General features: G+C 38.8%; 2 protein-coding genes and 1 pseudogene across 2 annotated transcripts in view; all 3 read left to right on the top strand.

Moving 5' to 3' along the window:
• The window catches only part of LOC124168701 (laminin subunit alpha-1-like), a 538595-nt gene that overhangs the window by 246553 nt on the left and 269349 nt on the right, over positions 1-22693 (top strand). The gene's annotated exons all lie outside the window — the stretch shown is intronic.
• On the top strand, positions 16215-17634 carry LOC124169187 (ADP,ATP carrier protein-like). Its single transcript, XM_046547704.1, has one exon. It carries the CDS (start codon positions 16260-16262, stop codon positions 17163-17165), a length of 906 nt encoding a protein of 301 aa, XP_046403660.1. The 5' UTR covers positions 16215-16259; the 3' UTR covers positions 17166-17634.
• LOC124169188 lies at positions 18833-19905 on the top strand (annotated as a pseudogene).

The raw sequence follows: 22693 nt of genomic DNA, 5'->3' as shown, positions 1-22693 counted from the left end.
GCCTTTTCCCAAGCTCCGATCTCTAAGAGGGTGGTATGGTAAACAAATAATTGATTTTTTTTGTTGGTGTATGTCGGCCTCGGTGGCGGCGGGGATAATTCCTCGCCTACCACACCGAAGGTCGCGGGTTCGAGTCCCGCCTGGATAGGATGACCCTTCCAGAACATGGGTGTGTGTTATCGTCTGCTGTCGATTGTTTAAAAACTCCCGATGTAAAGGCCTCATTGTGCTGTTTTCGGGGGCAATGGAAATAAATTTTAAAAAAATAAATAAATAAAAATTAGTTAACCTCAGGAAAATCTAGCTTGGTAATTCATCGTTACCGTGCCGGGAATTTAGGTTATTTGAATGAAAATGAAAACAAACAAATTTCTGTATTTCTTATCAAGTTTGTGTTTTTACTCTGCGTTCTCGATATGCTTGTGTTTTTTCGATACGGAAAGTGACGGAAAAAGGGATGGAAACAGGGACGGTGGGAATGATCGTGTAATTCTGAAAATGATAAGTCGAGCGATCATTCTTTTGGACCCTGAAAACTTATAGCTTGAGCTATTATATGAGGGACGGATAAATTTGATCGTATTATTAAGGCTTTAGTTCCGTTTTTTCGACGCCATGGGTGGCGCCGTTCGCAGCGAGAGGTATGCGATCTGATATGGTCATTTTTCGTCGGCGGTGCAAACTGCGAACAACATCACGGACCGTTGCACGCGACGCGCCGTGTCTGCGAGTCGATCACGCTGTACCCGACTCACGACCACCGAGAAGTGCGATTTCCGTAGCAGATAGGAGCCTTTCCCTTGGAAACGAACGATAACACAGAAATACTAGCCTCGAAACTCGTCCCTCATTGTCTTTTGGGATCGTTATAGTGAGTGAAAATATTCTATTTGTTTTTTACATTTTATCGGCATGTTCTGAAAATGCTATTTCAAAATCGGGAGTTTAGGTTATCTGATTAAAAATATAAAAAAACAATTGCTTGTATTTCTGTTCAAGTTTGTGTTTTTACTCTGCATTCTCGATGTGTTTGTGTTTTTTTTTAGTTTAATGTGTTGTTTCTTAACCCTTAGACGGTCAAGATATATCGACTTTCGGTTTTCACCTAAAAACTGTCAAGGTGCCGATATATCGACCGCAAGTTTAATCTCATGTACAAAATTTATGATATTTTGTGAAATTAAGTTTCGCTTTTTTAGGATCTCGTACAAATTTTTATCCCTCCATATAAATGGTATTTCTCGTACTGTGTTTATTATATATGTGCTTAATATATTCTATGTATAGCAAAGAATTTGTTTCTTTGGATATCCTTTTTCCATTACATGTTCCTATACCTGTCTTTCCTTACCTTTCAATTCATTTGTATAAGTATTTATTATTATATGTTTATTTCATTCGATGCCAATGTATCAACGGCTGGCGATGTCATCATCATTGTGAATTATCATGGAAGCTGTATGTAATCGAAAGCAACCCATTTAAGAGGATGCGTATACGGTTTTTCACGGTCTCTCAAACGGTCGATTCAATGGAGTCCATCGATGAAAATATTTGCGGTTATCTAATAACATAGTAAAGGGGAGAAAAACAAATTGTCTCCTTCCGACATTTTGCCAAGATTCGCCGGACATCGACTAAGAATTTGCCCTCAACTTCCTTTTTCTCGTGTGTATGATTACGAGTTTATTAAAGTATTCTACTTATTAAGGAAGGTTTCCATGGAGCACTTAGGAAGAATTCCGAGAGAGCCTCCCCTTCCATCATGCACTTCCCTCTTCAATTCACAATAAGATATACTCCTTTCATTCTATCTAAAAATCCTATTCTTTTCCTACCCCTCCCTCGTTTCTCTATATAACGCCTGACGCATTCTTCAATGGGTTTTTGCTTTCTGGGAGTAAACAAGGAAATTGCCTTGAGAGCTAAATGGTTAATGTGTCACTGTAAAACGGTTGAAATGAAATATTTGGGGCCAATTAATAGAAAATGACCTAATGTCCATATGTTTTGAGAGATGACACACGTCTCCTGTCACACTTAATTCATTTAATACGGTTCCCATCGCACATTTACATCTACGTATTACTCTGCTAGGTACCTACAGAGGTGTTTGGCGGGGGGTGACCCATCACCAACATGCAGCAGAGAATTAAAATTTACTTCCACGAACATGTACTTCGCAATATGAGCTATGGGATTAATCTATATCCAACTTAAGAAGGCAATTTGTATATGAAGCTAGAACATGTTATTAGAAATAGGTACTAAGAAAATTCGTAAACTTGCGCTAAAGAATACATGGGTCAATACCTAAGCTAAACTCCCACTCAACTAACCTTTTTATATGTCGTAACAATACCGTTAGTCTCTTTTATAGATTGCGAAAAAACGATATTTTAAATCTATCGGTTTCTAAGTATATCTCTCTCATTATCACACGCTCACATTAATTGTTCCTCAGCCTTAATTTTATGAGCAAAAACAAATGTCATTATAATTATGTAGCAAAGTTTCAGCTCGCTTGCGTGTACCACAACTGAGAGACATACAGCTTCAACGCAACTGCAGGAATATTATTCATGCATTAATCGTTGGCGATACACTTTCCGAAATGCTGCATCCGTGTCTTTTTAACTCCGGCGGCCACGGAGGCCTTAACCTTGGACTTACATTTTTCCTTCGCAAGGCTGCAGTGGAGACTCATCGTTGTACTCCTTACGAGGAGGTTGACGTAATAACGAGGTCGTGAAGTAATCGAGGTTTTATTTTTAGAGGGAAGTGGCCGGCGGGAGATGTTGCGATAAAAGCGATGCTATTCAACCGTGAACAGGGGTCGCGGATGACTGGACGGAATATTTGCGTCCTTCGAGGACGGACGAGACTTCGGGAAGCAAAGAAGAAATTACATACTGCCGAGAATATCTTCTGCTCGATGGTCGCCTATTTATGGAAAGCCTCTGGGACATCCGGAAGACTTATTAACGGCGATAGCAGTTGGAGAGTGCTTATTAAAATAAAAGAGTGCTATTGACCCATTGGTTTCGAAGTTAGCAGAGATTTGCGTTTTTTAATTCAAATCAATCAATTTTACTGGTATAAACAATTTGTTTCCTGCAAACTGCTGATACTAGATCTGGCTTTCTTCCACCAAAATTGCAAGATACTGGAACAAAAACAATGGGAATACCAAGCGCTCAAAGTTGAGCAACTTGATTTTACGCGAAATTAATTTTTTTGTGAAAATATTAAGTAAAGGAAACACTATGAAGCCAAATATGTTTTAAAATAAATAATTAAACGTAGAAATAAATTCTCTTTTGTACGCTTTTTGTTGCATTGAAATTTATTTCTTCGTTTAGACGCTAGATCTCCTCAAACTCGGGTGTCAGTGGTTTTAGACAGTAGACAAATCTATTCACTACCCAGTAACCCATCTCAATCAGTGACGTAGCGAAAGGGTTTGGAATCCCCCCCGAAATATTAAGACACATAGAAAATAAATTAAGGATGCTCTATTATAATAAATCAATTAATGCTATTCAATGTCGTTTTTTAGCCTCACTCTTTTATTTGATAGCAACAGTTTCAAACTCCGAAAAAACTACAACACTATATTTATGTAAATTTGGATAGAAACAATTACTTTGCTTGATCATAAAAGAAAACAAAATATTGATTAATCATAAATTTACAAAATATTTCTTTGAAAATGAAGCTTTTTTAATATAAAAAATGTTAAAATTAGTCTAAAACCTTCTGCTTAGTACCCTATTTTTCTAAAAATTTCCCCCGGTTTTGGATCACCTCCATCCCCCCGGACGAAATTCCTGGCTACGCCATTGGTCTTAATAGGCGTGTAGCAGAGGGTGTTACGGCACCACCACCACCGTAGGATAAAATCCGAATCCATTGGCCTGGTGGTAACATACGATGCAAAAAGATATCGAAAGCATCATAACGAAACCCTTGGTTCCTACCTCTTCAACCGCTTTTTAAAAATGCGTAAATTTTTTGGGAAGGGCTCAAATAGTTTCGCTCGTGGCTCTTTCCAGTCCCTTATGGGCCTATTCAAGGATGATAACTTCTTTGGATGTAGAAGTAATGATCGTTGCCTAAGAAGGAATCACCTAATTTCCTAATCAACAACTGCTTGAGCCGCAACTCATCACTAAGGAATCCTCGGTTGATGTACAATTTAACTTTCGTCCGGGTCATGATCTCCTGATGATATGAATTCACCGCGCTATCATTGCCGGCGAACGGAAGGCGGATATTACAGCCCATTAGTGGAGTGAGCGAAAATTATGTTCGCTCCTTCTACTAGCCTCACTATCTCTCAGCTCACATATCAAACGATTCCGACGTCAGGCAGACGCTACTATCCATCTCTTGTGCCATTCGCTTACCCCTTTCTTTCTCCTCTGCTCAACGCGGGAGCTTTGATTGAAGCGGTCGTAGGGATTATATTCCTTCGCACGGATTAGCGAGAAAATTCAAATTCCTATACCTCATTTAGTGGCACTCTTTGAGGAGAAATATGGAAAATCTGAAGTCATCAGCACTGGTTGACAATCCCAAGATTAGTTTAACGCTGCTCTCCATTCTATTCTTCTATCTCATTCAAATTCCTACGTTTGAAGTCATAATTTTACTCATTTTCCTGAACTGTTCTACGTGTACTGCTGTTTTTAGTTTCTATTCAAACAGTTAATATTTATGAATATTATTACTAGACTTTGGTGGATATTGGCCACCATGATCGCCTCCATATTAATACCACTTCTTTGAGTATACATTTGTCAATATCTCAATTATATTTGCCAGTATCGCAGATTATAAAATATACTTTATTACTTTTTATAGCTTAATTATAAGATTTGGGTTGCGTAGTGGCAGGCGTACCGTTGAAAAGTCATCATATTTGAAAGACCACTCATTTGATGTAAAATAAAAGGACATACATCATCCTCTTGTATATTAATATTGCGGGCGCATGGAACGAACGGGATTATGTGTGTATTGATAACCTAAATTCCCATGAGCATCGTAGCATAAAATTGCATATGGACATTTTTAAAGCCCTCACAATCATCATTATTCAATAGTCATTCTAAGATTGGTTTGACGCAGCTCTCCACTCAGTTCTCCTATCAGCTAATCTTTTAAAACCTACGAATTTCTTCTCTTTCATGTCCTTCTTTACCTTCTCCACATTCGAGGTATACATTTTCCGTTCTTGCCATCTACTTGTCCTTCGACGATCGTCTTTATCAGGCCATCATGTCTCATGATATGGCCCGTATAGTTGTTTCGTCTTCTTGTCATGTTTTACATGAGGCTTCTCTTTTTCTCTTCTCTGCTTAGAACTTCCTTATTGCTAACACTGTTGACCCATTAGATATTCATCATTCTTCTGTAGCACCACATTTCGAAATGAAAGAGTGATTAAATACTAGTGAAATACTACGGAACTACGGAAATTATATGTCTTAGGTAGTACTGAGTAATTTTTTCGAGATAAAGGTTTCAGATCAATTGTTAACTTCGGTTGACTCAACATACCCTGAAAATTTTGGAAAAGTATTGTAGGCTTTAAATATCTACTAGCTTTGCAAACGTATTTTCCTGTATCAAAACGAATAATTTGATTATTAATTATTTGATTAGTTGAATGATTATTAATTCCACGTGCAGCTGTAGTATTTTTTTATGGGCAGTGTTGCAAAAAATTAAAAAAATACTTTTTTTACACATTCTCGTGGTTGAAGTGCCTGAAAGAAACCTACGCGGCAGCTTCTTCTTTCTGTGACACTCAACTCGGGAGGGTTAATTAAGCGGAACCCGTTCTCCCGCGAGCAGTTGATCCTTTCGTCACGCCTTGCGGAGTCGTTTTTCAACTGTTTGTTTTCCGCGCGCTGGGAAATGAGCGGGAATTCTCTTGTCTTTGCCGGGTTATTTGGGATCAATGAACGTCAAAATCTCTTGCCATTAAAGCGCCATTTATTAATAACTGCTGAAGGTGATTGTGCGAGACACAGATATGATTCTGAATTAATGAAATGTTTATAACTTCGCTTGATGATTTAGTACATTCCATTTTTAGTCATCGATATGCTACGATATATTGAAAATGAAACTTAACCTTTTAACGTTTTAAATTACAGCTGAAACATATTTTCTAAAAAATAGAAGGACCATGATTTAAAAAATCTACCTTGATGTGGAATTATGTTTTTTGTTTTTAAATGAGTTATTAAATAGTGCAGTAATCTAGTAGGCTATTTCATGGAGGTAGGGGAGGCTATGATTAACTATTCCAAACGATTTAGTAACTTACATACATGAGAGAATTAAAATTTATCTAACTTTATTTAGCATAAGACGTGAGGTGTTTTCCGACTAGGTTAGTTATAAAAGGAAAATACTATTAATACTGCATAACTGCTCTTCGGCCAATCTAATTTTCATCATCATAATCACTGTTCAACAATCCCAAGATTGGTTAGGTAATGTTAATTTGGTTCGCAGCGTCTGACCATCGTAAAGTGGCAACGTTAGGAACTACGTGAACTATTGTCTGGACATGCATTCACACAAATACTTCTGCCGACTATCGTCAGGACGATCGCGGGGACAGTCGTAATCTGAAGATGGGAGAGGGTACTGTGGGAGAGATTCTAAAATGCTCCATGCAGACTATCTAAACTGGCGGAGTACTTAAATAATAACGTTAATAACTTTTTTCTCCGTTTTATGCTACATGCCTTCCATGTTCTTCTCAGTACGAGAAGAACATGGAAGGCATGAGAAATTTCAAAGGTTGGCAGGGTTGTTCCTCGGAATTCCACCTGAGTTTGTTGGAGAGGACCAGGGTGTTGTTTAAAGAGGAGACAAAAGGAGTTGGAATATTGCCTGCGCTTCTCCTTTCGGCGTTCCCGACCTGCTACCCTCATGGCGACAACATTCCCTTGTTCCTTCTTCCAACCCTCCCACTCTTCTCAAACTTACCCCACCTCTTTCAAAAGGTGCGAACCCCCGCTTAAATTACCCATCAGAGTGCCCACAGGGTCCAACTAACCGACCGAAGGTTAGTTTCGGCTTATGGGACTCATGTTCTGCATTAAGACGCGTGACCAATAAAGGAAAAGTCACCCAGGACAACCCTAAAGCCTTAAAGGCCACACCTGTAGCTAGGAAAACGACGGAAAAGTGGGAAATGTCTTTTTCGTTTTCTCACCGTGTGGTCTATGCCTGGGGACTACATTACCATTCAAATATATGTATGCAATTGTGATACGAAGTCTTGCACACAATAATATGTGTGTAAATTCAACGCATTGATCAGTAGGTACTCAACATTTTATGTTTTTTTTAAAATAAGCTCTACAATTCAGTAGAACAAGAAATATTACGCGAATTCCTGGAAAAAAATTCGTAAGAATAAAATTAAGAATTCCAATTAGCCTAAGATTCCCATTTTTTAGTGTATTTACAAAATTTCATCGCGGTTTTTTTGTTGCGGAGATACATCATTTTTACGCATCCGTCACACGTCATACAAGGAAGTAAGCCGATCACTCATCCGCAGACAGGTGGCGAGGTGAATTTTACAAATATCTATATTAATTTACCATAGATTGGTGTTTTATTTATGTGCAAACCTCGTATATACATTTGGCAATAATTTTTTTTTGCCCGGTACATGTCGGGAAAACTTGCTGAACTGCTGAAGTGAACTGCTTTTCGATCGTTCCTTAATCTAATTAATCCATTCACGGGATTTCACGTGATACTGATGGTAAAAATACATATAATCAAAACAAATGCTGGCAAGTGTGGCCTTATCCATTTTTCAGATTAATATTCCAGCTATAAATTATTTTCTACGTAAATGAAAGAAACGTTCAGACATAAGTATGGGCAAATTGATGCCGGAATAGTGCATGTCAAAGAATGCTAACGCATTTAAGCGGTTGGTAGAATGGTATTGGTATATATGATTTATAATACGGTACTTGCGACGGAAGGTCTTTACAGTAAAATTCATGGCAATAATACACGCGCTTAAAAAAGCAAGTATGAAATATTTTTGTGTTTAAAAAATGGAACTTAAAACAGGCAAACATAAACATGAATTACGATACATGCACATTTTACCTTTAGTAAATTCTGATTATTTTATGTATTTTTTACCGATTATTTAGGGTTTTAATGGGTAAACTGGGGACTTATTCTCAAGGCGTAGGTAGTGCAAATGTGAGGTGACTTTTCAGCACTGCTAGAAGTAATTCACTCACCGGTTAGAAAAAAATATTATGACGATATATATGCATAACTGATGGGCACAATGGTATTGGATTATGTGATTAATAAAACGCTATTTGCGACTGATTAACATCTACATAGTACCCTGCTAGCCACCTCAAGGGTGTTTGGCAGGGGATGAGAGGTCTATCACATTAGAATTTATGAAAATAATATACACTCCTCACAGAGCTGTGAATTTCAAATCAAACATGATATATTTTTGTCCGTTAATAATAAATCAACTAGTTACACATTTTTAACTTTCCAATGGGCACTTTTCTTCGGTATGACCCTAGCTTTAATTGTGAAGGTTATATATCACACATAATAGATATGAATTACCGCAAATTCATACTTTACCTTTACTATATTTCGGTATTTTATGTATTTATCTCAATTATTTACGGTTTAATGGATAAAAGGGGGACTATTTTTTAAGGCGTGGGGCAAGTGCGAAATGTTTCTTTCAGCACAGCCAGCAGTAATTCAGTCTTCATTTAGAAAAAAAAATATTACGACGATAATACGTGCAGAAACTTGTTTCTCCAACAAATCATTCTCCCGCCAGCAAACCCCTTCATGGAGGGTCTTCTGTGCAGGCGGAGATGGACTGGGGCCAAGCAGTCGGATTTGCAGCCTCTTGCACCACCTGAGAAGTGAATTTATCGTCTTGTTTCCGACGTCGGGAAATTCGATACGACCGCCTTACTAAAGGATTTCTGGGCCGTCTTTGGATGGCTCAGATTCGTGTTCCGGAGAATGTGGTAATCCCCTACCGCACTTCGACTCGTTCTTTTTCTCCATCGGAATTCCATTAAGGCGTATGAACATTTTGCACCTCAGAAATTCACTGTGAGGCGTACAGGAGCGCTAATGGCGTGAGGTCGGTGCGACAGGTAGCGGAGGTAAACTTGCCATGCGAAGTCCTGCTTGATTTATTTTTCATACCAGCGGAGGTTCATACATGTATCAGCTTGATATTTGAGCCAGAAGCGCAGATTTAAAATATTGGCCGATCGCAAGTATGCATCTACATAATACCCCGCAAGCCGCATAAAAGGCGTGTGGCAGGGGGTGTTAGGACACCAACCATATACACATAAAAAAAGAAGTGCTCTAACGAAGTTGGGGCTAGCGTTTATTAAAGTCCTTTATGGTTTGGGGAAAAAACGAATTCCCGTATATATCCGTTCGGCAAAACATCTCTCTTAATGTATCGCTTCTAGCGCACCTGGAAATATAGTGTGGCTCTAATATTATGTTCTCTGTGTCGCTCTTAAAGATATCCATTCTCAATTGTCCAAGCAATCTAAGCCTAGCGCGCAGCTTCCGTGTCTCCAGCGGCTCTCAGCCCAATTCGCAGCTAAAAAAAAACAACGAACCTGAGAAACGCGCAGAAGTCCGATGCCGTCTTAGTAGCTGCAGATGGAAAGACTTTAAGAAGAGGACAATCCTACTCACATTGCCTGATTTAAAATATACTTGTTTTTACCACGATTGTTAAATTTATTACGACCTAAGTTTCCATGTTAATTTATCTTCTAGGCGTTATTGAAGTGGATATTTTGAAGATGATGTTGTAACATTGAAACCTAATCGTCGTAATTGTTTTAACACATCTGAAATTTCTTTTTGGTGCTCTATTGATGAGTCGTTAAATTTAGGCTTTAAGAGCTTCAATCGCTTTTTTTAGCTTCCTCTACAAAATACACTGCGTGCTATCTCGATTGTTTCTGGGGATCGGGTTGGTCTGGTGGCTAGAGTGTTGGCTTCCCACCTGGCGGGCTCGGTTTTAAATCCTGGTAGTGGCAGAGAATTTTCAGAGACTGCCCGATCCCTGCTTGAATGTTGTGTGGAGGACATTTCAAGCGCCACACTCCGTCCGTCGGATGGGACGTTAAGCCGTGGTTCGCTTGTCGCCTTTCGTTAAGAGCAGGCTAATGCCGACGCCGGGTTTCTCTCCACCCTTTCTGCTGTACCTTCCCTTATGGCGTAAATGACCTCAGCTGTCGGTCGCCTCCTCCAAATACCATACCATACCATACCGATTGTTTCTGCTAGAGAATTTCGCAGCGCTTGATTGCATTTCTCTCCATTGCTTTTCGGGTTAACTGCGTGGAAGTTTATTTCCGACTACGTTTCGTGGCCTATTCTGGTCACATATTCAGATCAGGTCTGAGTGTCGATCGATGGAAATGGCCCACTATCATACGTGAGGCTATTGAAATCGAAAAATCAAGAGAAACGTTCAATATAGATGATGAACACACCTTATCCCTAACCCACATGCCCATTCCTAGACTTTCATTTACTAAACGTTCGTTTTTCTGCCGCATTACTTGTGTGCTGAACTCACTCCCTCCACACATCGACCACTTTGCACTTCCATTGAAACCCTTCATATGTCTTTTCCAATCCTATCTGTCACTGAAGTAGGCTGTACCTGCAAATTCTTGTTGTCCTTTTGTTTTTATAAATGTAATTATTGTTAAGTACTTGTTATATTGAGTATCCGTCCTTTAATTTATGTATTGTCACCTGGCAGTATTAAAATGGCACCTGCATGCTGTATGTGGTTGTCTTTCTTAAATTTAAAATTTAAAAAAATTGTACAACTGTGAACAGATGGGCCATCCTTTTCGACTGCTCATTGCACAATGGGCTCTTCAGTCGTTGAGTCTTCAAACGACAGTTTCGTGAAAAATATTTTCACGGGCTTCGACTTTGGGCCATCGTAACTTGTGATGGGTAAAGTCGATCATTTTAGTGATTCAATCATTTTGACTCGAGTCACATAAGTGATTCAATCAATTGATTCAATCATTATGATCGAAAAGACTCAAATGAATCAAGATCGAAAAGACTCAAAGGAATCAAGATCGAAAAGACTCAAAGGAGTCATGATTGAAAAGACTCAAAAGGAATCATGATCGAAAAGACTCAAAAGGAATCATGATCGAAAAGACTCAAAAAGAATCATGATCAAAAAGACTCAATCAATGGATGTAATAAATCACTTTGAATAATTGAATAAATACTGCCTCATCTGCGAAGAGCATTGGTAACGCTGATTGCTATCCATATTATCATTTCATATACTATTTTGATTGTGAATTCCTAGGTGAGTAAATTAGATTGCAAAAATGAAGAGAGTAGTGTCATGAAAATATTTGGGAAGGCAAAACTGCCATAGTTTCTTAACACTAATAAAATAATTTCTAACTACATATCTCAAAGTGTAACACAAAATACACCACACACTATGCATGAATCTGATCTGCAGGATAATTTTATGAACGGCACAATAAAATGTAACCAGCTTTAACTTCTACTTCTTAACGTTCTCCAACAGGAGTCATCTTAATATTTTCCTTTTACGTGTATTGGTGTAATTAATACTGATAACTGCTGGAAAACATTTAAGAAAAAGATTAGATAAGTATTCTGTTCTTCATAACATAGTATTTAATTTTCTCACAACTATTTCTGCCCTGACGAAAATAGATCAAGCATCGATCGTTCCAAATTTTGAAACAAACCGGAAACCGGGATGATTGATATGAAACCGGAAGTCGGAGTGATTGATGATTGATGATCGACTTGTTTAACGAAATGAATCATGAGTCATTTGATTCACCTAGTGATTCAATCTTTTTGATCGAATCGTTCATGATCGACCCATCACTAATCGTACCCTTTCGGAGCAGGCTTGAGCGGTGCTCTCGTGAGTCGAAGGTCACCGCCGCTGCGACGGCGGCTGGTCCTCTTGTCGTCCAGTCCCCGCGCACGGGCGTCGAAATAGAATCCACGACATATCGTGAAAGTTAGCAATATGCCGAATTTCGCTGCGGAATGAGTGTTGTGTTTTCTCGTAGAATCCGCGCGCGGGACTGGAAGACGTCTGCCAGCGGCGGCAGCCTCTATGTAGCCCAAAGTGCGTCGTCGTGTGTCATGACGCCTCGTTGGACGCATCTACATCTACATAATACCCTGCGAGCCACCTCTAGGGTGTTTCGCAGGGGGTGATCGATCACCAGCATGCAGCATGCAATTTGACTCCCATGTGTACATCTTACAGTCCAAAAAACGTCACGGATACTAACAAATTATACTACCATATGCTGTTAGGAATAATAATAAAATTAAGAAACTTGCATAAAGTTTTAAATAGGTTAGTAGGCTACATTACTAGTCATCTAATCTATTTATAAGTTCTAATGCTATAATCTCTTATTGATCGTGGGAAAAAAGATATTCTGAATCTCCCTTATTTTATTTATATGACCTGATCTTCCGTGGTATGTTCGCGTCCGTAAGATATGGCAAACGGACATCTTAAATGCTAGGTACCTGGAAAAGACTTATAAGCAAAACAGAACGCCAAAATCGAGGTCGTCGACGCTGAATGGTCGAGCCACCCATTGGTCACCCTGGGGAGAATAGTATAGAATAGATATTTATTATGCTTTGGGAAAAAACCCTTGGAGCAAAAACACAATTTACAATAAAATGGCTCATCAAAGCAAAAAGTTCATGAAAAAATTCATGGGGATGGTATATATATTGCGGGCCATTTTCATCTATCGGCGCTCAAGGCCCGGCAGGTACGTTTTGACTCAACGGACTTCCTACCAAAGACTCTCCATTGACAGAAGACAACAAATTACGATTGTATAAGGGAATTATTCGTCCCATCCTGCTCTTCGGAGCAGAGATTTTGCAAACTTCTCCCCGATTCTGTCTAAATTAAATACATTTCAGAATAAGTCCCTCCGCAAAGTACTGCACATTCCGCATAGAATCAAAATGATCCATGTGCTCCGTTCTCACAAACTCCCGACAGTTCAAGAGTTCATTAGTAAGCAGGCTATATGCATGGGCGAACGACTCACACTTGCACAGAATCCACTCCTCGTAAATATTTGGAATTACGATTCAAATTTTCCAACTACACATCCACTGCCTAAACATATTACTCGTCTATGAGTCTTTCCTTTGTCTTTCCTGCTTCTGCCACTTTTTTGTAAAAATATTGAAAAGCAATGAAACGTTAAAAACAAAAGAAAAAATTCAAAAAAGCTTCGAAAATCCGCAAAAAAAATAAAAAATAACGAAAATGAAAAGGACTACAATCTAATTTTAAAAAATAAAAAAAGGCCGTTAAAAATAGTTTAAAAGAAAAGAAAAAATTAGTTACGCCATACTTGTTATACATACATACAATTTGTTCCAGTTATGGTTTTTATTTATTTTTCTTAGTTTTAGTTGTTCAAGTTTTACGAACAGCCACTTAGTTTTTAAGCTTCCTCTTCTCACAAACAACACACTATACTAGCCTCGCAAACAAAAGTCAGTTTTATTCAAATTATTTTTGACAACATTGGTAGTGGTGGCCATTGGCTACAGGAAGAATCTGTCAGGGTCCTTCGGCAGCTCGTCTGATCGGAATCGGACCTGATCTGAAGATGTGACCAGCATAAGCTACGAAATTTCATCAGAACTCAACTTCGACACAGCTATCTCTTTGGTGTTTGGCAGGGGGTGATCAATCACCAGCATGCAAGAGGATTCCCACATGCGCAGTGTACGGTCACAAAAATGTTACGAATACTAACAAATTATACTCCCACATTCATTTAAAAGCTAAAATTGCCCAATATTTAAGGGTTTCTTGTCCCTTTAGAGGTTCTCAACCCGTTGGTAATGTAAATTACTTGATGAAATAGAAAAATAGGTTGCGGATATAAGAGACAACGACCTGAAAACAGATTTTCTTTCGTATTACCCCCTATATGCAATCCGTATATGTGCCAGGTGCACTAAGGTGTCATATAGGAAGCCTCCGAAGTGTATAAAGACCAGATAACAGGTGGTATTTTATGAATTTTTTTTTCGGTAAGGTATCGTTTGCGGTACCTGCCTCCAAACCTCTAGGTGCTTCAGTGTCGGTACGACACGGAATGACGGTAATCCGGTTTCGAAGACCTGCCTGTCGGGTCATTATCTCCCCACTAGGGTGGTCGACTTACGGAACTGGGTCGTCTTTTGTTATTCCTGCGGTGTGCTCGAGTTCGAAGCCGTAGAAGCAATGAAATATCGCTTTCTGTCCACTCTCCGGACTGCACGTGAAAAATTGCACCGCGGTATTTCGAGCTTGCGGCATAATTTTTCTCTCCGCTGTCATTTGGAATGGCTATGGATGTAGTGTGTACGTTTTCTCGCGTTAGAAATGGTTCAGGCTGATGCGGCAATGCAAACTTCGAAATGAATGGAAATAGTATTGCGATATTTCTTTTGAACAAGAGTTTGTGGTCAATAAATCATGGGCTGTCATATGCTTTATGAATCGTAATGAACTTTGTAATTACTGAGGAAAACATCATCTACAGCGATTTCTTAATGACTGGTGCAACGAGATAAGTATTTACTCTATAACAATTGTTAAAAGCAATGTAAACTATGATCTCCGACGCTAACAAAAGCGTTTTTCTCCTTGTATACTTTATGAAAACTATTGATTTCAACATACATATTGCGTGTTTAATAGCAAAAATATATTGATAATAAATAGAGGAGGAATTTCAATCAATCACTTTGTAAAGAATTACTCATCCTAGGGTACTCTGCGGTAAAAGCACTTTATTTTATCAAGGCTCTTGTATTTTGTTAGACAGCGTATTACGTTTCTGTAAAAAAAATTATATCCTAAAGCTTCTAATTTATATCAATTTATTATTTTTTTACTGATTATTATATCACTATAAGGGCTTAAGTAAGTCAGCTAACATATCAAATTTCATAGTCAGGGATTATAGCTTTGAGTGGTGAAGGGCGATTGTGATTATTTAGTACACATTCAAATTTCACACAAATATCACTTCTCAATGGAAGCTTCGTAATCGAGGAAGTATCGCTTTCACTCGCTCCACAGGCCTCTTTTTATCGAGGTATATTGGTGGTATAAATCTTCGGCAAAAGATACATATTCGTAAATTTTTAAGTTGTATCGAGTAAATCTTAGCCAAAGGATGTATAATCTAAACTTTTTTTAAAGTTATTGTGAGTGAATCTACTCCAAACGATATAAAATCTTAAATTCTTAAATTGCATTGAGTAAACCCTCAAATGTGGAAATACTCTGGTAAACTTTTAGATTTCATCGATAACTGCGAATTTTGATGAGTGTCCACAGTTGGTGAGCTAATAATTTTAAGTTGATAATGTAAAGTAATAAGTCTAGTCGTGAAGATGATACAAGTGTATCAAAGCTAGCCAAAAATGGAAGTTAAATTATAGGAAGCAATATTCTTATTTTCCTAGCTAGCTTAAGTTCATAGTGTTAAGTTTTCAGCAAGCAGTACGGAAAGAGACCGGTCGAGTGAAAGTGATTAGTCGTACTTTTAGTTTCCACCTGGTAAAAATTTTAATTTGAAATTCCCAAAAATAATAGATTTTATCATATTTCTTGGAGTTTAGGTCAATTTAAAACAAGTTATAGCCAACGTTTCGATTTATATAAAATCATCCTCAGGGCTATGAGTCCAAGTCCAAGTATATTTCTCGTTGTTGTTTTCCGCAGTTCCCAGCTTTGCAGCCTTCTCCTGGGCGTTTCGTTCTCAGGGCTATGAAAGAGAAAACATGAACAATATAAAATACAAAGATGACAACGATATACAATATTTTTACATAAAAATGTTGCGATCGCGTTTTTTATACAGTAATATAATTTAAAGTATACAAAATATATGTATAATAACAGAAGAAAATACACAAAAAATGTTTACATACCTCTTAACTTCGTACATATTTATTGATGTTGTGTTACTAAGGTATTGCCTCACCTAGTTACCATTAATGTTGATTGATCGCTGTTGATAAAATTGTTAATCGCGGAGTTGTTCGCTACACCCTCTTCATCCGAAGCAGACGTACGAACACCAGAACAGAAAATGACGTCGCTTGGGGATCCCATTGAATTTATGAAGGATTTTCTCGCCGCTGGAGTAGCTGCCGCCATTTCAAAAACTGCTGTTGCCCCGATTGAACGTGTGAAGCTTTTACTTCAAGTGCAACATGTCTCAAAGCAAATCTCCAAAGAAAAGCAATACAAAGGAATGATCGATTGCTTTGTCAGAATCCCAAAGGAACAAGGCTTTCTCAGCTACTGGAGAGGTAACTTGGCCAACGTGATCCGTTATTTCCCAACCCAAGCCCTCAACTTCGCCTTCAAGGATAAATACAAGCAGTTGTTCCTTGGTGGTGTCGATAAGAACACCCAGTTCTGGCGTTATTTCTTGGGTAACGTAGCCAGTGGTGGTGCCGCTGGAGCGACATCTATGTGCTTCGTGTACCCCCTTGACTTCGCCCGAACAAGGTTGGCCGCCGATATTGGCAAGTCAGGAAGCGAGCGTGAGTTCAGTGGCTTATTAAACTGCTTGGCCAAGGTCTACAAGTCCGATGGTCTTTTTGGATTATACCGTGGTTTCGTAGTGTCTGTGCAGGGTATTATCATCTACCGAGCAGCATATTTCGGTTTCTTCGATACCGCCAAGGGAATGTTGCCTAACCCCAAAACAACTCCATTCCTTATCTCATTTGCTATTGCACAGACTGTGACCACTGTTGCTGGTATTATGTCATATCCATTTGACACTGTCAGGAGGAGAATGATGATGCAGTCTGGAAGGTCAAAGGGTGAAGTTATGTACAAGAACACCTTGGACTGCTGGGGCAAGATCTACCGGAGTGAGGGTGGCGGCGCTTTCTTCAAGGGAGCTTTCTCCAACATTCTCCGTGGCACTGGTGGTGCATTGGTGCTTGTGCTGTATGACGAGATCAAGGCATTCATCTTCTAAAAGGGGCGTCGTGTTGGCCCTCCGTCCTTCCCACCCTACCCTCCAATTACTACAGAACACCGACCTGCCTCCTCTTTGCCGCCATTGAGACAGCACCAACTTAGGTGGGAGATGCAGCACGTTTTGAAAATGAATGGGGCATTGTGGATGCAGATAGGTTGAGCAAGAGAATAAGAGGGAAGCCAGCGACCCGCAGGATTGTGCGGACGGTTTTGAAAAAAAATGCTCGCTTGAAATGAATGGAAATAGTATTGCAACTTTTTTTTAATAAGAGTTCGTGGTCAATAAATCATGGGCTGTCATATGCTTTATGAATCGTAATGAACTTTGTAATTACTGAGGAAAACATCATCTACAGCAATTTCTTAATGATTGTTGCAATGAGATAAGTATTTACTCTATAATAATTGTTGTAAGAGCAATGTAAACTATGATCTCTGACGGTAATAAAAGAGTTTTTCTCCTTGTATACTTAATGAAAACTATTGATTTCAACATACATATTGCGTGATTAATAGCAAAAAATATATTGATTATAAATAGAGGAGGAATTCCAATCAATCACTTTGTAAAGAATTACTCAACCTAGGGTACTCTGCGGTAAAAGCACTTTATTTTATCAAGGCTCTTGTATTTTATTCGACAGCGTATTACGTTTTTGTAAAAAAAAATTATCCTAAAGCTTCTAATTTATATCAATTTATTTTTTTTTACTGATTATTATATCACTATCAGGGCTTAAGCAAGTCAGTTAACATATCAAATTTCATAGTCAGGGATTATAGCTTTGAGTGGCGAAGAGCGGTTGTGATTATTTGGTACACATTCAAATTTCACACAAATATCACTTCTCAATGGAAGCTTCGTAATCGAGGAAGTATCGCTTTCACTAGCTCCATAGGCCTCTTTTTATCGAGGTATATTGGTGGTATAAATCTTCGGCAAAAGATAAATATTCGTAATTTTTTAAGTTGTATCGAGTAAATCTTGGCCAAAGGATGTATAACCAAATTTTTTTTAAAAGTTATTTTGAGTGAATCTACTCCAAACGATATATAATATTTAATTTTTAAATTGCATTGAGTAAACCCCCAAATGTGGAAATACTCTGGTAAACTTTTAGTTTTCATCGATGACTGCGAATTGTGGTGAGTGTCCACAGTTGGTGAGCTAATAATTTTAAGTTGATAATGTAAAGTAATAAGTCTAGTCGTGAAGATGATACAAGTGCATCAAAACTAGCCAAAAATGGAAGTTAATTTGTTAGGAAGCAAAATTCTTATTTTCCTAGATAGCTTAAGTTGATAGCGTTAAGTTTTCAGCAAGCAGTACGGAAAGAGACCGGTCGAGTGAAAGTGATTAGTCGTAGTTTTAGTTTCCACCTGGTAAAACTTTTAATTTGAAATTCCCAAAAACGATAGATTTTATTATATTTCTTGGAGTTTAGGTCAATGTCAAACAAGTTATAGCCAACGTTTCGATTTATTTAAAATCATCTTCAGGGCTATGAAAGAGAAAACATGAACAATATAAAATACAAAGATGACAACGATATGCAATATTTTTACATAAAAATGTTACTACCATTAATATTGATTGATCGCTGTTGTTAAAATTGTTAATCGCTGAGTTGTTCGCTGCACCCTCCTCATCCGAAGCCGACGTACGAACACCAGAACAGAAAATGACGTCGCTTGGGGATCCCTTGGCCTTTATGAAGGATTTTCTCGCCGCTGGAGTAGCTCCGGCATTTCAAAAACTGCTGTTGCACCGATTGAACGTGTGAAGCTTTTACTTCAAGTGCAACATGCCTCAAAGCAAATCTCCAAAGAAAAGCAATACAAGGGAATGGTTGATTGATTTTTCAGAATCCCAATGGAACAAGGCTTTCTCAGCTACTGGAGAGGTAACTTGGCCAACGTGATCCGTTATTTCCCAACCCAAGCCCTCAACTTCGCCTTCAAGGATAAATACAAGCAGTTGTTCCTTGGTGGTGTCGATAAGAACACCCAATTCTGGCGTTATTTCTTGAGTAACGTAGCCTGTGGTGGTGCCGCTGGAGCGACATCTATGTGCTTCGTGTACCCCCTTGACTTCGCCCGAACAAGGTTGGCCGCCGATATTGGCAAGTCAGGAAGCGAGCGTGAGTACAGTGGCTTAGGAGACTGCTTGGCCAAGGTCTTCAAGTCCGATGGTCTTTCTGAATTATACCGTGGTTTCGTAGAGTCTGTGCAGGGTATTATCATCTACTGAACAGCATATTTCGGTTTCTTCGATACCGCCAAGGATATGTTGCCTAACCCCAAAACAACTCCATTCCTTGTCTCATTTGCTATTGCACAGACTGTGACCACTGTTGCTGGTATTATGTCATATCCATTTGACACTGTCAGGAGGAGAATGATGATGCAGTCTGGAAGGTCAAAGTGTAAGTTATGTACAAGAACATTGGACTGCTGGGGCAAGAGCTACAAGAGTGAGGGTGGCGGCGCCTTCTTCAAGGGAGCTTTCTCCAACGTGCTCCGTGGCACTGGTGGTGCATTGGTGCTTGTGCTGTATGACGAGATCAAGGCATTCATCTTCTAAAAGGGGCGTTGTTTTGGCCCTCCGTCCTTCCCACCCTACCCTCCAATTTCCACAAACACCGACCTGCCTCTTCTTTGCCGCCATTGAGACAGCACCAACTTAGGTGGGAGATGCAGCACGTTTTGAAAATGAGTGGGGCATTGTGGATGCAGATGGGTGGAGCAAGAGAATAAGAGGGAAGCCAGCGACCCGCAGGATGGTGCGGAGGGTTTTGGAAAAAATGCTTGAGGGGTGGCAGCAAATGCAGACTATGGGGAGGGCTTCAATCACAATTAATGGTAACTAGGTGTGGCAATACGTTAGTAACACAACATCAATAAATATTTACAAAGTTAATAGGTATGTCAAAATTTTTTGTGTATTCTATTCTGTTCTTATATATATATAATTGTTTTTCTTTCTTTAAATTATATTACTGTATAAAAAACGCGATCGTAACATTTTTATGTAAAAATATTGTATATCGTTGTCATCTTTGTATTTTATATTGTTCATGTTTTCTGTTTCATAGCCCTGAGGATGATTTTAAATAAATCGAAACGTTGGCTACAACTTGTTTTAGATTGACCTAAACTCCAAATAATATTATAAAATGTATTAAACAAGGTCAAGAATAGAAGAGGAGAAAAAAAAATAATAATTAAAAAAAAGATGTTTTAAGCTTTGATTTTTTAGAATTTAAGTCTTTATTAAATTATATTAACATTAACGTAAAATGTATTTTGTGGAAACCACCAATGTCATTTTATATGGAATTATAATCTATTTGGGTTTTTGCTCAATGTGGTGGAGCCAAGTATGATTTCTTTCCTTGCATGAATGTTCAAATGCTTGCACCCATGACTGTCTTGCGTAAACGTCTCGAATACCATACCATAAGGAAAAGATTGCGTAATTTTACTTTTAAATAGTCCCCTTTTTCGATAAATATCGTGGAACATTGTATTAAATTATACATAGAATATCGTACTGTGCACTTAATTTCATATTTCGCAAACTCTGCTACACGTGTTTTGATTGGCTTGCAGTCATGTAAAACAATGCCTGATTATAGTTGCAAGCATGGGCGTACCCAGCGGGGTCAGTAGGGGGGAACTGCCCCCCCCCCCCCCTAGAAGTAAAAATCACCGAAGTTTATTACGAAGATCTGAACTGGATTGAAACGAAATTTTCAACAAATTTTATTTTAACCCATAAAAAGTGATACTAAATTAAGACATGTGAGTAAAATTATTTTTTTCAAGCATATATTTTAAAAACTAGGCGCAATTTCAATTTTCTTAAAATGTTGGTTTAATTCACCTTTTACGTGCAAAAATGTAAAGACTTGAACGACTATGGGTTGCCCCCACTAGTTTTGATCCTGGGTAAGCCCTTGATTGCAAGGTAAACGAAGCACGTTTAGTAGAGATTGTGAAATTAAAATTAAGTGCACAGTACGATAACTTTGTGAATCACTAACTTTTTAAAATTAAAAAAGATATATTTCTAAGCAAATAATGAGCCACGAAAAACTACCAGTCCTGTGGGGTTGATTCGCTTTCTTTCCGATCTTCTTTGGATTTAGTTTATGTTGAACTATATACTCTAAGATATAAAGCATATAAAATATCAAATCAAACTTAATATAAATAAAATAGACTTGACCGCTGGAGACTCGGAGGCTGCACGCTAGGTTTAGACTGTTTGAACAATTGAGAATGGATATCTTTAAAAGCGACACGGAGAACATAATATTTGAGCCACACTACATTTCCAGGTCCGACAGAAGCGATTAAGCATTAGAGGTATTTATTAGAACGAATAGATATGGGAATACTTTTTTTCCCCGAACCATAAACAACTTTAATAAATGCCACTCGTAATTTCGTTAGAGCATTCCTTTTTTATGAGCAAATAGCTGGTGTCCTAACACCTCCCGCCACATGCCTTTTAGGCGGCTTGCGGGGTAGTATGTAGATGTAGATATTTTGCAAAAACTGCCATGTTTAAATTAACGCGAGTTTCATCATCATGTAAGAGTTCCAAACTGAGTAGAAATAAGTATGTTTCTATGAATCGTCCATATTTGCATTTTCAAATCCCTTCCCCCACGACTTTCTTGTATAACCTTCCCATACCTCCCTTACCGTTTCCGAGTGAGGCTACTAACTTGTCGAGAGCATGGAAACGGCTCGGCGGGTCGAGGCGTGTTCTGTTGCCCGCGAGGGGTTTAATTCCCGCAGGCCTTTCCTGGATAGTGACAAGCGATAGCCATCATCCCATTGCGCTGTTCCACCGCCGCCGGTAGGACGATGACCCGCCCCCGGGGGATGGCGGTGGAGGTTGATGGGGGCAGTGCCGAAAAGGGGGAGGAGGATGGAGAGATTCGCCGGGAGGCGAGGCCTCGCCTGCCCCGGAGTCGACTCCGCATCCTCGGAACTGGAATGCCCCCGAGACACATGGACCGCGCGGAATCCTTTCCGAAACAAATGCTGTAAAAACTCCCTTCTTCATTTAATAAGGCCCACTTCCTCCGCTAGATTAGTATTTTTTCAATGCGTATTTTCTCGATCTTACTTAGTTTTGATTTTGTTCGGGGGTCACTTATGCTAACATTTTCAAATTTGATAGTCCCACCAAGCATATAATAATGTTCTTTTTTCTCTCAAGGAAAAACAAATCCATACACCTATCCGCGAAGGAGCCCAGGCTTCTGATTGGCTGAACATCCTGTTTTCGAGTCTCTTCACCCGAAGCGCGTCCTTGAAAACGGACCAAAGGGTTTTAATCCCAAGAAGGTTTTAAATACACTGGAGGCGCTGTATTAGAGTTTTGAGCGTGGTCAACATTCCGCCATCTTGGTTTGACAATTTTTTCAAATTTCAAACAGTATACGTACATAACCAAGTATTCTATTCGTTATATCGCCTCTGATTTATAAAATGAAAATGCAACAATTA

Source organism: Ischnura elegans, chromosome 12, assembly GCF_921293095.1.
Source record: "Ischnura elegans chromosome 12, ioIscEleg1.1, whole genome shotgun sequence".
Classification (NCBI taxonomy): Eukaryota; Metazoa; Arthropoda; class Insecta; order Odonata; family Coenagrionidae; genus Ischnura; species Ischnura elegans.
This window is presented reverse-complemented; position numbering and strand designations above follow the sequence as displayed.